The 16,425-nt window shown below is 30.2% G+C and overlaps 1 protein-coding gene across 1 annotated transcript in view; it reads right to left on the minus strand.

Moving 5' to 3' along the window:
• Positions 1-7,997: 7,997 nt before the first annotated feature.
• The window catches only part of LOC144469828 (cadherin-23-like), a 53,582-nt gene continuing 45,154 nt past the window's right edge, over positions 7,998-16,425 (minus strand). Inside the window, exons 15-25 of the mRNA XM_078180499.1 lie at positions 16,268-16,425; positions 15,404-15,585; positions 15,020-15,243; positions 14,092-14,280; positions 12,959-13,252; positions 12,539-12,778; positions 11,892-12,077; positions 11,599-11,735; positions 10,709-11,100; positions 9,234-9,498; positions 7,998-8,511 (exon numbers count right to left, since the gene is read on the minus strand). Coding sequence (XP_078036625.1) covers positions 8,397-8,511; positions 9,234-9,498; positions 10,709-11,100; positions 11,599-11,735; positions 11,892-12,077; positions 12,539-12,778; positions 12,959-13,252; positions 14,092-14,280; positions 15,020-15,243; positions 15,404-15,585; positions 16,268-16,425 — 2,382 coding nt within the window. The 3' untranslated portion in view covers positions 7,998-8,396. The remainder of the gene's footprint in view (positions 8,512-9,233; positions 9,499-10,708; positions 11,101-11,598; positions 11,736-11,891; positions 12,078-12,538; positions 12,779-12,958; positions 13,253-14,091; positions 14,281-15,019; positions 15,244-15,403; positions 15,586-16,267) is intronic.

Raw genomic sequence — 16,425 nt, forward strand, 5'->3', positions numbered from 1 at the left:
AGCAGACATAGTTTACTATAGTATAGTAATGCAAGGGATCGATTATGCAGCAAGCAATATAATTTTTTAAAACGTCTCGCAGCGGCCTTCATTAGGCATTTTCTCCTTGACTGTTCCTATGATTCAGATGACTTTTATGTAAAACTGCTGGCGTGCATATTCATCGACTCCGCACAACTTTAATACCGTAATGCGTGAGCTTAAATCGTAAAAATGTAACCTTGAAACGAAATTAATTCCCCGGGGATATTTTGAGAAAAGAAAAGCTGCAGATTACATCGAGTGATACGTAAAACTGTAATAACAGATTCTGTAGGAATTTTTGCTTTTCTTAAATCGTTAAATCTTTCTATAAACAGCATTAATAATTAAACATTGATAATTAAACATTAATAACTGTGAAACATTAATAATTAAATTATGTCCATAATTACACAAATTTCATTTACCTGAATCAAGAATTATAGTCGAGGATAACTTGATAAGTCGAGGTCAAGATTTTCTAATTTGACTAACATATTTCACTTTCTAATAATAGACTGCAAATCGTTATGCATTCATGGCGCGTGCAATTTTCTACAATATAAGAAACCGTGCATGGCGATAAAATAAGAAACGTTACAGTTAATGAGAGAACATTTCTCTTGCTTTAGAGTTTATAAAAATCGAGTGTGCAAATGGGAATTCGCATAAAGGTCTGCGATTTATAACATAGTATTGTTCAATGGGGTACGAAATAAAGATATGGTTAAGAAAATGAAATAATGAAAATTCGTTTATTACAAATAATGTTCCGCCGGGCTTACATTAAATTTCCGGGGGTATATAAATAATAACAATACTAAAAAATAATAATAATAAGAAGAAGAAGAAGAAGTAGAAGAATAAATAATAATAAGAATACAACTAATAAAAATAATAATACTACAAATAATAATACAACTAATAAAAAATAATAATAATAATAATAAATTAAGAATCAATCAACAATTTTACTGCGCTCAAGCATAATATGTGTATTAGTGTACCAGTGTAACATTTTCTTCAACTTTCACCCCTAAATGTACATTTATCCGCGACTGTAAATTGACTGGAATCGATTACAGGAATCGGCCACGTTTCGCAATGTGTGCACAAAGAATCTGCCAGTTATCGACGTAATACCGTAACGTCGATGAGTCAGGACTTGAGAAGTCAGGGTATTAGTGATCGTACGCAGCCCCTAATAAAGGTTCTCCAAACGCAGGGGTCGCGTGATTTGTCCGTAACGGTGAACGAATTTTAACGATAGACATCTCTCGCGTCCTGTTTCTCTTTTTTTTTTATTTCATCGTCCCCTTTCTTTTCCATTTTGACCGGCTAATTACGGTGTTCGAATCGGATCAGATCAACGCGATTAAAAGGGTTGCTTAAAAACTTCATACGTAACAGTTACATAAGAAACGACCGACTGTAATTACTGTTTGACGTTATAGGGGGTGTGTAAGGAAATCTATGCGCTTTTAATTAGACGGGGTGAGATCGTCTAATTAAAGCTGGTCAAATTGTTGTGATGTATGGTTTATAATAACGTTTAGTTATTCTTCTGCTTTATACAATGGTTGATATTTACGAAAATTGTTTAAAATACTTTATATATTTTTAAATTATTATATTTGGTAGGAATTTATATTATTATGTTTATATTCATTTTTAATTTCTAGGTCTTGTATTTTTTTCGGAGAATCTTGATTTTGTGCATAAATTGCAGTTTGGTAATTATATATAGATAAATATATTTTTATCTTTTCTTGTAATTGGAGTACGATTTTATGAATTAATTCGTTCATTTATTTAACATTGTGGTTGCTTAGCAATAAAATCAATCTTTCATGTGAAACCATGAAACATTTGTTTTATCTATTCTTCGTTTCATTTATTCTTCAATGAGAAATCAGATCTTCTTACATACTCTTTATTTCAATGATAAAGAATCAGACTTTTTGTTTGTTCATCGCTTTAATGATAATAATTGAAATCTTTATATGTATTCTTCGTTTATGTAAGAATATAATATAATATACATTGTAATATAGAATAGAATGTATATAATAACAATATATAATAGAATTAATATTACATATTATACCATAATATATAATATAATAAAATAGTGTATATAATGTTTGTGTCAATAATTCAATTATGTATTCTTCACTTCATTAATGGAAAATCACATCCTTGTAAATAACAATCGTTTTACGTTTTAGTTTAACATTGAGTTTGTTTTTATTCAAAAATTATATAATAACTTTAAATGTTCAAAAACATCATTAATCTTCTCTATTCTCTATAATTGTATGACAGTGACAATAAAGCTTTATTTAATAACATTGTCAACGATCTTCTATATCTGTTTTAATATTTATTCAACAGTCGAAACATGACTTAAAAATTGGTAATTAAACAACAACAACAATCGAAAATCGACTTCGTTCTTAATTATACATAGTCGATTAATATAATTCTATAATTTAAAAATGTGAAGATATTCAGTCCAAGTACTATAAAACGTAAAAACTATAATAAAGAAATAACTGTAAAGAATCCAAATTTCCAAAAGAATCCCCTACCCGAATTCCTGCTAAAACCATCCAAAAAATGTAAAACAAAATTCCTCTTCCAATTTCTCTTGAAAAAGTACAAGAAGAAGACTTCAAGAAAAGTTCATCATTTTCTCTTTCTCCAAAAAAGAAAAAATATTTTCATCGCACGTTTTAGCACGTAGATGGTGTAACAGTTCGAAAGATTCGAGGTGAAACGGTCTCAGAAATTTGCAGGTAATGATACCGACGGAATGAGGACGCCCGTAGTAGAACTGTTATGGCGTGTCGAGAGCTTGCGGCACGTACACACATAAAGGGCCGTGTATGCAAATCGCCGCGTAGAATAAATGCATCGGCCGGTAGGGCGTGTTGCAGGATCGGGACTAGCGACACCATAGCCCTACGGGCTATTGATTATTTATCACCGACGTTCCAGCCTATTGCCGAGAAAAAAAATCACCGGCTCGCAGTTCCCCCGTGGTAAACAAGGATAATTCTTCGCGGGTTTTGGATTAAGAGCGGCTGATGCATATATTCGGCAGATAATGCGGACGCTACACGCACGCTGGTCATAAACAACGGTTAATTTTCATTTCTCACGTGAGTATTCCGTAAGGAAAATTGATTATTTCCTTCTGATCCCATGTGTCAGTTCATTCTTCTTACCCTGTCCGTTCTAATACTCGCGACGACGGTCATTACCTGGCTCGTGGCTCGTCGATTACTATGAAAGGGGTACACCAGAAATACTCGTCGCCCCACTGCGGATTTGATGCATTTGTCGCGAATATTGGTGGTTAACATCGTAACCCCTTTTGCACTCGGTGATCATTTTAATCGTAGATACGAAATAGTTTTTCCAAATCACAGTATTTTCATATTATATGATTTATAATAATTAGTGCATCTTGTGCACAAGAAATTGAGTTTTACAATACTTGAAACATTTTTAACAATTTTTTAAAATATAAAAAATATTAATAACCTAAAAATTATTTTAACCCTTTGCACTTGGAGACTATTTTAATCATCAATTCGAAATAGTTTTTTCAAATCATAGTATTTTCATATCATATGATTTATAATAATTAGTGCATCTTGTGAACAAGAAATTGAGTTTTGCGACACTTGAAACGTTTTTAACAATTTTTTAAAGTATTAACAGTGTTGATAATCTAAAGATTATTTTAGAATATAATAAAACAATTTCTGCGATGCCTCAGAGTTACACCTTCAATAAAAAGGGTTAATTTGTGAAGCTATACAAAGAATATTACTTAATAAAATTTAACTGCAATAGAAACAACAAATGCCATTTATATTTAGTAAATTAATTGTAGAAATGTTTCAAAAATTAAGAAAGAAGTATAAATTAGTTTAAATGACTTTTTAATCTACATTCTTAATTTTCTGTTGAACAATTTTGCTAAAATAGAAGACACAGAACTATATCTCAATTTTCTTCAAATAATTATCAATTTTAATATATTAATATATTAATATATCTATTATCAACTATCAATTATTAAATCGATTATTAAAATTGATATATTAAATATTAATTTTCTTAAATAAACTAGGAAATATTGTTTAAGTAAAGTTGACTAGAGAAATGCTTCCGAGATTAAGAAGGGTGGAGGGTGAAGCATCTCCAATATCTTTATAGTTAACATTTTTATGTTTTTCGTTAATTATTTCTCTGAAATGTAACATACAAGTTATCTCAATTTTTTAAATTAACTATAAACTATAAAATATTATTTAAATAAAGTTAACTAGAAAAGTGTCACTATAATTAAAAAGAGTGAAGACTAACATAACTTAAATAACCTTTTGATCAACATTCTTAATTTTTCCTTGAATTATTTCCCTAGAATATAAAATAAAATGTCGTAACTCAATTTTAAAATTGAAATTTGAAATGAATTACAAGCCACAAAATATTATTTAACTAATGTTCACAAGAAAAGTGTCTTCAAATTAAAAAATCCATAACAGGGAATGTAAAATATCTTGAATGATCTTTCAACAACACTCTCAATTTTCAATTAACTTCAATTAAACTTAAATAACAACATTATCGTTTCAATGCTTCCGAATTAATAAAAAATCATAGGATATTACATAATTGAGATTGACGATCAAAATTGCTCGGAAAAATAGAAAAATCTAGTGACAATTGACTGCTAAAGATGTGTTTAGAGTTTCGAGTGTGGGATCATCATTAATTCTCGGCTGAATGAAGTGTGCGGAGAGTAGTTGTTGGCAGGTTTTTGTTCATTAAAGGTTACTACGCTACTGAAGGCCTGCTGGTAACGGGTAGTAGGTTATTCCGCAGGCAGTCTGGGCCAGTGAGGGATTGAGAAGGAGCGGCGCAAAGGGAGCGGACTCGAGCACTGACCAGTTGCTTATATAGCCACTGTGGAAATTAGCATAAAGTTACACGCGAGCCTGACGTTCAGAAACACGATAAGAGTGTACGTGCCCTGTTTCCTTGCCTCCTTACCTCCCAACCTACTCCCTAGAGTGCGTATTCCTTCGATCATTGTTCCGACTCGCTCATTTTCTGTCTCGCGGAACGCGGACACCTAAAATGGACTCCGATTAATAAGGGCTTCGTTGTGCATACATGAATACTATTGCAACTTTTAATCGGACACCTACAGTATTCTAAAAACTATTCCATGCACTGTTTTATTCCAAAAGGGTTGATGCTTAATACATATTCGTCCGCGTGACGAAAACTCGCCATTTTGCAAACAAATACCAATAACCAAATGTCGAAAATTCGTCATTTCACAAACAATATATTTATAATAGTAATTTATATAGATATAATTTAATATTATATCAAATAATATAAAAAATTATATAATTAAAATTGTAGACAGAATATAACGTACAAAATATTCTTCGATCTTTTTAAATTGAATTGCATATGAGAAAATATTATTTAAATGGTTTAAGTTTACTGTGAAAATATGTTACATAACAGTACAAACATTATTAAATATTAATATTAAAACAGTACAAAGTAAAAGCGTAGTATTCGGTATTGCATATAGAAGAATTTTAGTCAAAGTTTAAGCGCTTGGTTGGAAAGCAAAAAATGTAATTAAAAATTTATATATAAAGACAAATTTGTTCTATATCATTCTCCAAAATTTCACTGAACAAATACATGATTTTTAACAAGTTACGTTGTTTTTACATTGACAATACTATTGCGACAGATAGCATCAAAAAAGTGTAATACCATTTTATGTGTCAAATGTAAATGTTATTTTTTGTGTCATATGTAATGTCATTTTGTGGGTAAAATATAAATGTCATTTTGTTTGTCACATGTAAATGTCATTTTGTAAATGGCGTTGCACAAAATTATCGGACGAATACGTGTCAACGAGTGATATCCTGTTTAAATTGATATGACGTTGCAGAATGTTCGAAAAAGCGTGTCACAATGAAAATTGATATGTTGCATGCGATAAATTAATTCAGAATTCACAGGCTCTGCACTCGAAATTAATCGTTTTATGGATCGTGCTCACCCTTTCGCATCTAATTACAGATTCACCTATTTTATTTCGTTTTAAATTATATATTGAATGATATTTTATAAATAATTATTGAATATCAATGGTGATTAATTATTTGTAATAAAAGAGGGTCGATTTTGATCTCTGAAAGAGTTAATTTTTGTTGCAAGAAGGTGGTTTTCATTTCTAGAAGGAATTAATAACGTCTGCAAAAATTCGTTTTGCAAAAAGGTGAGTGATTCACACAAGAATGAATTTTTAATGTAACACCTATTGGATAATGAAAGCAATTGTTCATTTTTCATAAAATAGTAAACGATCATGCCAATTTGTGGAGGTTTCTATACTGTAATTAAAAAATGAATGCATATCTGAAATTAAAAAGTGAATTCATAATTAAAATGAAAAATACAATGAAAATTTAAAGTCAATAGGTAAAAAGTTAAAGTAAAAAGTTAAAGTCAGTAAATGAACGCGCATTGAATATCAAAGAAGGTAAACCACGAAAATAAAGGAATTGATGGTGAAATCACTATAATTTAGATTAATTTCGTATGGTCTTTCGCATGACCATAAAAGTATTTTTAGAGGTTGACCTACTCTTCGCCAAAAGCTTCCGCACTGTGGCAGTTAAGTCAGTTTAGTTAGGCTCGAGAGCAGTATCGAATTTATGTGATTTTTACGGTAAATCATTACAGAAGTACAGTTAAGGGGAAAACTGGCATAAAACTCCGACACGACGATATCACACAGGGGATGAAAGGGGCTTGAATGTGTGATTAACCTATTGAGGTCACCTGTAACGTCCAGCTCATTTACATTTAAACAATGGATTCTTCTTTCAGTAGTATTTCGTGCCGAGATCTTATCTCGATGGGTTGTCCACCTAGTGATCGTTCTTTTTGATAGTGATCGTACGAGAAGCACTAAACTTCCTGTACAAACCGGATTTAAAGGACCTCCAATAAATAAAAATAGTTAATCGCGTGATAATTAGTTTTGCATTATCCATTTTAATTTCGTAGACTGTGCTTTAATATTATTTTATGGTTTCAGAATTTTACAGTTGTTTTGGCAAGTGTAATTTTAATTGTTATCGAATATAAATAGACAGTGAAGTTCGATCTTCAATTATCAGTATGATGTTAAATTAAATATTTATATTATATAAATATATTAACATTAGATATTTGTAATATATATGTATTTATATATTTAAATATGTTTATATACATTATATATATTATATTTATATATATTTTAAGGAAATAGAAAAATTCGATATATTTCTTGATGATTATTGTTTATATTGAGCGGATGAAAACCGTAGTCTTTTATCAAAAATTTAATTTTAAAGTATTTCTCTATTGTCGACACATTTCTAGAAATTTATTTATATAATAAACAATCTATGGTTTATAAACAATACTGCACTTTAGTATCATTCCTTGTATGGTGTATTCCCTACCTTATCAACTTCTCAGTTAGCTTTCCATGTTCATACGTAGATGTCGTATTTCCAATTAAATCCATACTAATTTCTAGACTGCGGATTTTATACATACACGATATAATTTATTATTTCTAATATCAAAGATGAAAAACATTTAATAACGTTAATATATTCTTGTCGACTTACTAATATTATTAAAGTATAAAAATGCAAGATTTGTGTTGCTCTTCTTTTAAACAACAGAGGAAAACAATTTATATATTGCACAAATATCCGCCGTCCATTAATTATTTAATCACTATAATATTCATCAATAGTCATATATTGCTCTAGTAAAGAATCAATAATTTCTTAATTCAATTTTAAACCGTAGTATCATTTATGTATAAACTATTATTACAATTACGGGAAGAGTTCATTGTTATCGTCTTAATTTTATTGCTCAGAAAAATGTACAAACTTGTACAAAAACTTTTCAACAAGGAATGGTGTACGTGCAGAGATCATCGGTGTGCGTTTCCTTTACATGTTTAGAAACGAAGTCAGGTTTTTACGTATTTAACAACTAGATTCGTTGCGATAATTGCCTGCTCCCGTTCCGGTGAGCTTACAGGTAAAAATAATGTCTTGACAATAAATATCATTTATTGGTGTCGCCAAGTTAAAATTACTTGTAAAATAAATATTAAATATTTTCTATCGTTTTGTACGAGGTGTGACTATGTACACGAACACTTAGGAATTTACAGTATCCTCGCAGGTCCCCTTTGTTTTTTTAAAAAGGATCCATGCTAGTATAGTCTTACAATCGTTGTTCAATTAAAGCTCCGTTGTCTCGATCTTCTTGCCAAGGGGATTGACAATGGTGTTGTGCGCTCGATGCAACGACGAAGTATGGTGGAAGTTGTTCGGAATATTCGCGACACTTTCTAAGCTGAAATGTCAAACGTTGATTTATTGTTAATTGGGCTTTTTCATCGTGTTAATGAATTTTCAAGTTATCAGAATTAATGATGTTATTTAATATATTATATATTATGTAATATTATATTATATATCATTTTAATACATAGAATACATTACTATAATATATATTTACTATTGTATAATAATAATTATTATTATTATTGTTACATCTTACTTTGCATTTATAAGAAGATTGTGAGTTATATGCAAAATAACTTTTGCATATAATGTTTTACTTTTTATTGAAATTAAGTATTTACTGCTTATTTAAATACGTTAAGTATATGCAATCTAAAATGTAATTAACTATGTTATACAACTAATTACATAACTATACTATAATTAAAAATGATAAAATACTTAAATAAATCAATATATTTCTTGATAACTGCAATTAGATTGCAAGTCTTTATAAAATTGTACAGATTTATAGAAAATGCAAGGAAACGTAAATTAAAAACGTCTAATATTATTTTTATTTCATTTTCACAGTAAGTAATTTTTTAGTCGATCAAGGAAACTTTTTCTCAATTTTTGTAAATGAAAATCTGCATAAAAGTTTACGATCTAATTATAAATAATGTGATAGTAGCATATTTCTCTAATATTTTTCTAAATTTCTGCACTCTATTTATCTATATTTTGTGTTAAAATGAAGTTCGCAGTTTATTTATTATTTTGTCCAATTACCTCGAAATGGAAGACACTCTTGGCTCGATGTAATACGGTTTGTCTTCGCTTCTTTGGTTCGTGTTCACTTCGTTCATCATCTCTTCGTTGTTCAACGCGTTCTCGTCGAGAGAGTCCCGTTCGGAAGTGTGACTAATGGACTCGTCGCTTTTGAACCATTCGTTCTCATAAGCGTGCATCCATATTGGATTCGAACCTTCCACGCTGTGCTTGTTCGTGTTCGGTACTCGGCCGGGACCTCTGATGAACTCTGCGTCCGATGTACCTTCCAAACATACGTATTTCGACTTTGTTAGTATTTCAATACTTTCGTACTCTTTCGTATATTTGTCTATTGAAAAACAAAGTTATAAATTCTGCAGGGCCCTTAAATAATTGTACTAAAAAATACTAGTTATGCGGAAGTTCACTTTTCACATTGATTGTAGAATTGAAACAATTTTGAGAACCTCTGTCATTTTTTTATTTGTAATAATAATTTTTAATTTTTAATCAATTTTAGGTTTAAATTTCAATACTGGGAGAACAGAATCGTTAATAAATAAATATTGAGAGACTTAAATGTTGGAGATTGAACATTGTGATAATTAAATGTTTAGGAAATAGTCTAGAAACGTCTATGGAATTGAATATTGAGCAAATAAAGTATGCAAATAGATTGTTGAGTAAATTAATTCGGGAAAAGCTGTAATATCGAGGAAATTAAGTATTCGAAACTAAATATTCTATATTATTGAACTTTAGAATTTCAAGATTTAATATTGTCTAAATTAAGCTTAAAAAATTAAGCATTGATTACATCAAGCTTTCAAAATTCAATATTGAATAAATTATGCTTATAAAATTGCACATTGAGTATATTAAGCTTCAAAAATTGAGCATTAAGTATATTATACTTTTAAAATTAACTATTGAATAAATTAAGTTTACAAAATTGAATATTGAGTACATTGAATCTTTCAAACTAGAATCTTGAATAAATTGACCATTCAGAATTAAATATTGAACTTATGAAACATTTAAAATAGAATATTAAGCTTGAAGAGTTGCATATTGAGCACACTGAGTTCTCAAAATACAATATTACATAAATTGATCTTTAAAAATTTAGTATTTGGTAAATTCAAGCTTTAAAATCTTAATATTTAATAAATTATACTCCAAACATTACATATTAAAATCACTGAACTATAGAAATTTAATATTGAATTCGTTAAGTAAAGTGGATTTTAAAAATGCAATATTGCCTTTAACTGTATATTCAAAATTAAATACTATCCAAATTAGCTTTAAAAACGAAACATTGAACCAAGCATTTCAAATTGAATGCTAATTCGCTATTTATACTCATCGAAAGTTAAATACCGCTGGCATTGGTATCGACTAGCATTCGCTATAAATGTAAAGACATCCGCAGTCTAATTGCACGGTAGGGTGCGGAAAGCGTTCGATCAGAGAGTGGGATTGATAGTTACCGAAAGGCGACGCGTTCGCTGCCTTCAATTGCCGTCGGAACGAGGCTCTTTGCGAGAGGCACAGTGCTATGCACAAAATTAGCAGCGCGCCGAGAAACAGGGTCAAAGTCAAAAGCCAAAAAGTCGTCCCCGCTTGCTCGTACTGTATAATCGGCTGATACTGGGCCGGTTGCGTGTCGAGAACATTGAATTCCTTGAACAGGCCGTCGAGCTTCTCGATGTTTCTGTCGACCAGCTCGAGAACCTCGGACACCTCCAGGATGGAATTGTCACGGCGATTGACAAGGTGCAGATAGAGGTCCGTTTTCGTACGGTCGACGGAACCGTCGTGGTTCTCGTGGGTTTTATACTCGTCGATGTTCACTATCGCACCCGTCACGTTTCCCAATGTTCTAAACAGTTTCAAATTCATGCGTTTGTTAATCCACTTTGATCTATATTAACGTAGTTTTCGTAATTATTATAATTATATATAAAGCATGTATGAGACATAATATAAAAAATAATAATATAGTAATATAATGATGTAATAATACAGGAATATAATATTACAATAATAAACTAATATAGCAATATGACAATATAGTAATAAAATAATATAATAATGATATACTAATACAATAATATACTAATATAGCAATATAACAATATAATAATGAAATGGTATAATAATATAATAGCGATATGGAAAAGTATAAATAATAAATAAATCAAGAAATTAATTACTTAACTGATTAACAACGTCCTTTCTCTTGCGATACAAAATTTTTCTCCAACTATTTTCACCAATTATTTCATATACATATTTTCCCATTTTTTTTATTCATAAAAATACTGACAAATAAAATTCCACTTGCTAGTTAATGCAAAATTTAACTATCGAAACTTACTCTCTGAACGTGTCTATCCTGTTCCGGATTTCCGGCGGATGTTGCCTCAGCACGAAACGAACCCTTTGATCTTCTCGTAGTAAATAAATAAACACTCTGGCTGTATCTTGAAGACCGTGCGAGTCATTAGCTAGGACCTGTAGCAAGAAATTATTATTTAATATTAAACATCCTTTGAGTACACTTTTATTTAAAAATTAAAAACATTGTAGACGTGAGAGTAGCGAATAGATTACAATAAATAATTAAAATTCTATCTATAATCGTTTTATATAACTGAGAGTCACACTTGCCATGAAATCGAAATAACCCTTCATTCCTCTTTGCGGATCAAAGTTTAGACTCACAACGCCAGTGAGTTTGTGTACTAGGAAGGGTTGTATCTCGATGTCATCTAAACCCTCTGTCAAGGTCATGTGAATCTTGCCGACTTGGTAGTAGCTGATCACTGCATTGTCTCCAGCGTCTAGATCGATTGCCTTTAAACAATAAAATATACGTTAGAATATATATTTATATATATATTTATGTTCTATTATATTATATATTCTATTATATATTTCAAGCTGTCTAATTAATTATATTATATATTTATATTCTATTATATTATGTATTTATATTATATATTCTATTCTATATTTCAAGCTGTCTAATTAATTGTATTACATATTTATATTCCAATTAACTACATTATATATTTATATTGTGTATTCTACTACATATTTACATTATAATTAATTCTATTATATACTTCAAATTAATGAATTGCTATATTTTATTGATTACTTACTATATCCTAATCATTTAACTATATATAATATATATAATATATCTCCATTATTCAATTACTATATTCTGATCACTTAATTATGCAATATTCATATTAAAATTATTTAATCATTACATACTAATTATCTCGTTTCATTTAATGACGTCTCACCTTGATTTGCATGAACTGTGTACCAAAATCAGCGTCCGTGGTCACGCCGCCGGTGAATATCTTACTGACGAATTTTGGTGGATTGTCGTTCACGTCATTCACGTCTATAATGACTTTCAAAGTGGTGTCAGTGGCATCCTCGATGAAACTGTCATTCGTTGGAACCGTGTTGCAATCTTCTGTCGCCTTGATCACCAGTAGATGTTGCTGTTGTTGCTCTCTGTCCAATGTTTTCGCTGTCTGCAATAATTCATCGTCAACCCTTTGCACTCGAGGCTTTTATTACTTTTATTACTGTTACCCAACGTTGTCCGTTGCCATTTATTAAATTACCACGGAGATTCGCGGGAATTTAAAAAATTATTATCTCTACAATACCCATTAGTCGAATTATGTTCGACGAATGATATCAATACTTACAGTTAATTCGTGTTTGAATACATCAAGAGCGAAGAAGCCGTCGTCGTTTCCGCTGACTATGAAATAGCAAACTTGCGCCGGAGGATCCTCGAGCTCGTCGATGTCGTCGCGATCGACGGTCTGCGGTAACAGGATCGTTTCCGTGCCGGGGAATTGTTGCTCGGTGAAGTTGGTCTTGAAAATGTCTACTAGAAATTGTGGCTCGTAGTCGTTGATGTTTCGGACGTAGATTATTAGATCTAGATCCGTGCTCAGCGGCGTCGGGGTGCCTAGATCGTACGCTTCTATTCTGATCTGCGGACCAAAGATAATTATTTTATAACTAGTTTATTCTAGTATTTATGTTTATAATTAGTTTGTTCAAATATTTATATTTATAATTAGTTTATTCGAGTATTCGGTTTGTTATGTTAATATTTCGAGTACTGGCACATGGAAATCGTTACTGGAATGTTAATAAAATATTAGAGTAATTATTTGTTAACGGTGCTACCATATCACTATTCATATATTACTGTAATAAAAATAATAAAATGTTTATTTGTGAACAACGTTACAATGCTACTATATTATTATTTTTAATCTTGAAATACTGTAATGTTTATTTTTTAACAATATTAGAATAATACTAGATCATTACTTCAAGATTTTTAAATATTCAAATTTATTGATAATATTACAATATTGCTACATTATGTTTCCAGATTTTAAAGTATAGAAATATTTGGTCTTTAAGGGTCTCACTGTATCATTGCATTTAGGTTTCAAATATTTATCCAACTATATTTATTTGTTAATAATATTGTAATACTATTGCAATATTACTCCAATATTACTACAATGTTACTACGATATTACTACGATTAGTGCAATTAGTGCGTTATTATGACATTATTACTACAAAATTATCACAATATTTCCAAAATATTACTGCAATATTTAATAATAATTATATAACAGAAAATCAATGTTAGAAAATTGTAGATTAGATATTAACAACATTTACAAAATTAGAAGAATACCCAATAAATGAATTACAATGATAAACATTCTTTAAAACAGAAAGAAATTATATTCCTTTCTCTCTTAATATTAAATAGTTATAATCATAATTGGTGACAAACTACACTTACCTCGTATAATTTTTGAGTTTCTCTATCCAAGGGAAGCTTCAGAGAAACAACGCCAGTTATGTCATCAATATCAAAAGTTCTCCAATGACCAGCCAAATCTTGTTTAAGCCGATAATGAACATCCCCATTCGGACCTGTGTCTGCATCTTTCGCTTCGATTTGAATAATTGCTGTTCCAATCGTCACATTCTGTAAATAATTATTGTTGTAACGACTTGAATGCAAATCTTTATGCAAAATAAAAGTTATTTAGGGACGTCTCATTTTGTAACATTTTCGAGTAAACCTATGGTTTCAGTCAGAGTTGATATAACTAATTTGTAATAACATATAATTAAAGAACTATATTATAATGGTATGTAATTAAATAACTATGCTATAATAATATGTAATTAAATAACTAAGTTATAACAATATGTAATTAAATAACTACTGTATAATAACATATGATCAATAAAAAATATATCATTTTTACAAATTTGTCTTAACAGTATAAAATAAATAATTACAAATTAGTTACAACAACTAACAAAGATGTTCCTCAGGTCATTTAAAATAACTTCTTCCTGTACAAAATTTGTCTCCAAAGCGTCATTAACAAGTTATTAACAAAAAACACTGACCAATAAGCAGCAAGCTCTGCTCGCGCAAGGCAACCGAACTAATCAGTGAAACTAGACCTCATCCGCACATTGACTCAGCTACCTCGCGCCAGCCATCCTGGTCTCTCATTGGTCACAGTTTTTCGTTAATAACTCCTAAACAAAGCCGCGAATTAAATTTTCGCTAAGGAAAAAGTTACTCCAAATGATCTCGGGAATCTCTCATTTTCTTATGATAAATATCTTTTGCAATATCCTCTATGTTCCTGTGCAAGAAATTAATTTTTTAGCCTAGCGTATAATAAATCAATGTTTCGACTAGCTACCTCCGGTACACGTATCGTCGTGTTATGCTGCGGGCTAATAAACACCGGTGGATTGTCATTGTAGTCGGTGACGCAAATATTCAGAGTCGCGGTGTCTTTGTTGGAGGGACTGCCAAGATCGCGTGCCTCCAATGACAGTGAATAATTGCCAAATTTTCCTCGCAGCGAGTGCGCTGCTTTTATACTCGCCGTCCAGTAGTCTATTTGCTCTAGGATGAAGAAACCTATTGCGAGAAACAAAAAGGTTACACTTATTCGAATGAACTTTTTATTAATATTTTGAACTATTTAATTCAAAGTAATAAAATTTGAACTATTTATTAACAATTAACAATTCTGGTAGTATCGTTAAGTAAAGGGAAAATGTTGCAATATGTTTCACACCTAATTCATTGCCAGAAAGGATTCTAATCTTCACTCGACCGTTCGGCGTCGTTGGATCATCGGCATCTTTTGTTTTAATGACGAAAATTAAATCTTTCACGTCGTGGAACTCCGATATAGTGATGCACGATGATGGAATGTCCATTTTTGGTGCGTTGTCGTTGACGTCGGCCACTGTCACTCTTAAAAAGAGATCATTACATATATATATGTTATTACTTTTACTGTTCTTGCTTTTTAAAATGAAATAATTTTGTCGCTAAAATTTCTTAACATCTCCAAAAATAAGAAAGAAATTGAAATAGCAATTTTTAATAGACCATCATTGTATACATACACGAACAATGTATAGTAAAATTACTTAATATCAAACACCTACTGCTTTCTGCATACTTTAGGTTAATTAAATAAAATAAACGTTACTCTTACATTATCTATAACAATTTATAATATTATATAACAACATCAAATATTATATAATTATATAACAATATCAAATATTATATAATTATATAACAGTATCAAATATTATATAATTATAAACAATATCAAATATTATATAATTATATAACAGTATCAAATATTATATAATTACAAACAATATCAAATGTCGTATATAATATTATATATAATAACAAAACTATAATAAGTTGTCACATAAATGCATTAAGAACATTTTTAATTATTACATTGCACCAAAAGAATTGTTTGAAATGTTATTACAAAAAAAAAATGATCAAAATTGTTATAGATATTGCAAAATTAATTAAGAAGTTCTTAACTACGAAATATGGATTTTCAGAAATTATCGAACAATTGCCGATAGTTAAAATGTTTGAATTACCAAATATTAATTTAACTTACTGGATTTGTTTAAAAGCATTTCTGGATTCGCCGGCAGTGTAACCGAACTGATAATTGTCCCACGCTTCGATTACAAGAACATAACTCTGCTTAGCCTCCCAATCGATCGAATCTGCTACCGTTAATGCGCCATACTCGGGATGAATGGCAAAAGTACC

The sequence above is a fragment of the Augochlora pura genome, chromosome 5 (assembly GCF_028453695.1).
Source record: "Augochlora pura isolate Apur16 chromosome 5, APUR_v2.2.1, whole genome shotgun sequence".
NCBI classification, from domain to species: domain Eukaryota; kingdom Metazoa; phylum Arthropoda; class Insecta; order Hymenoptera; family Halictidae; genus Augochlora; species Augochlora pura.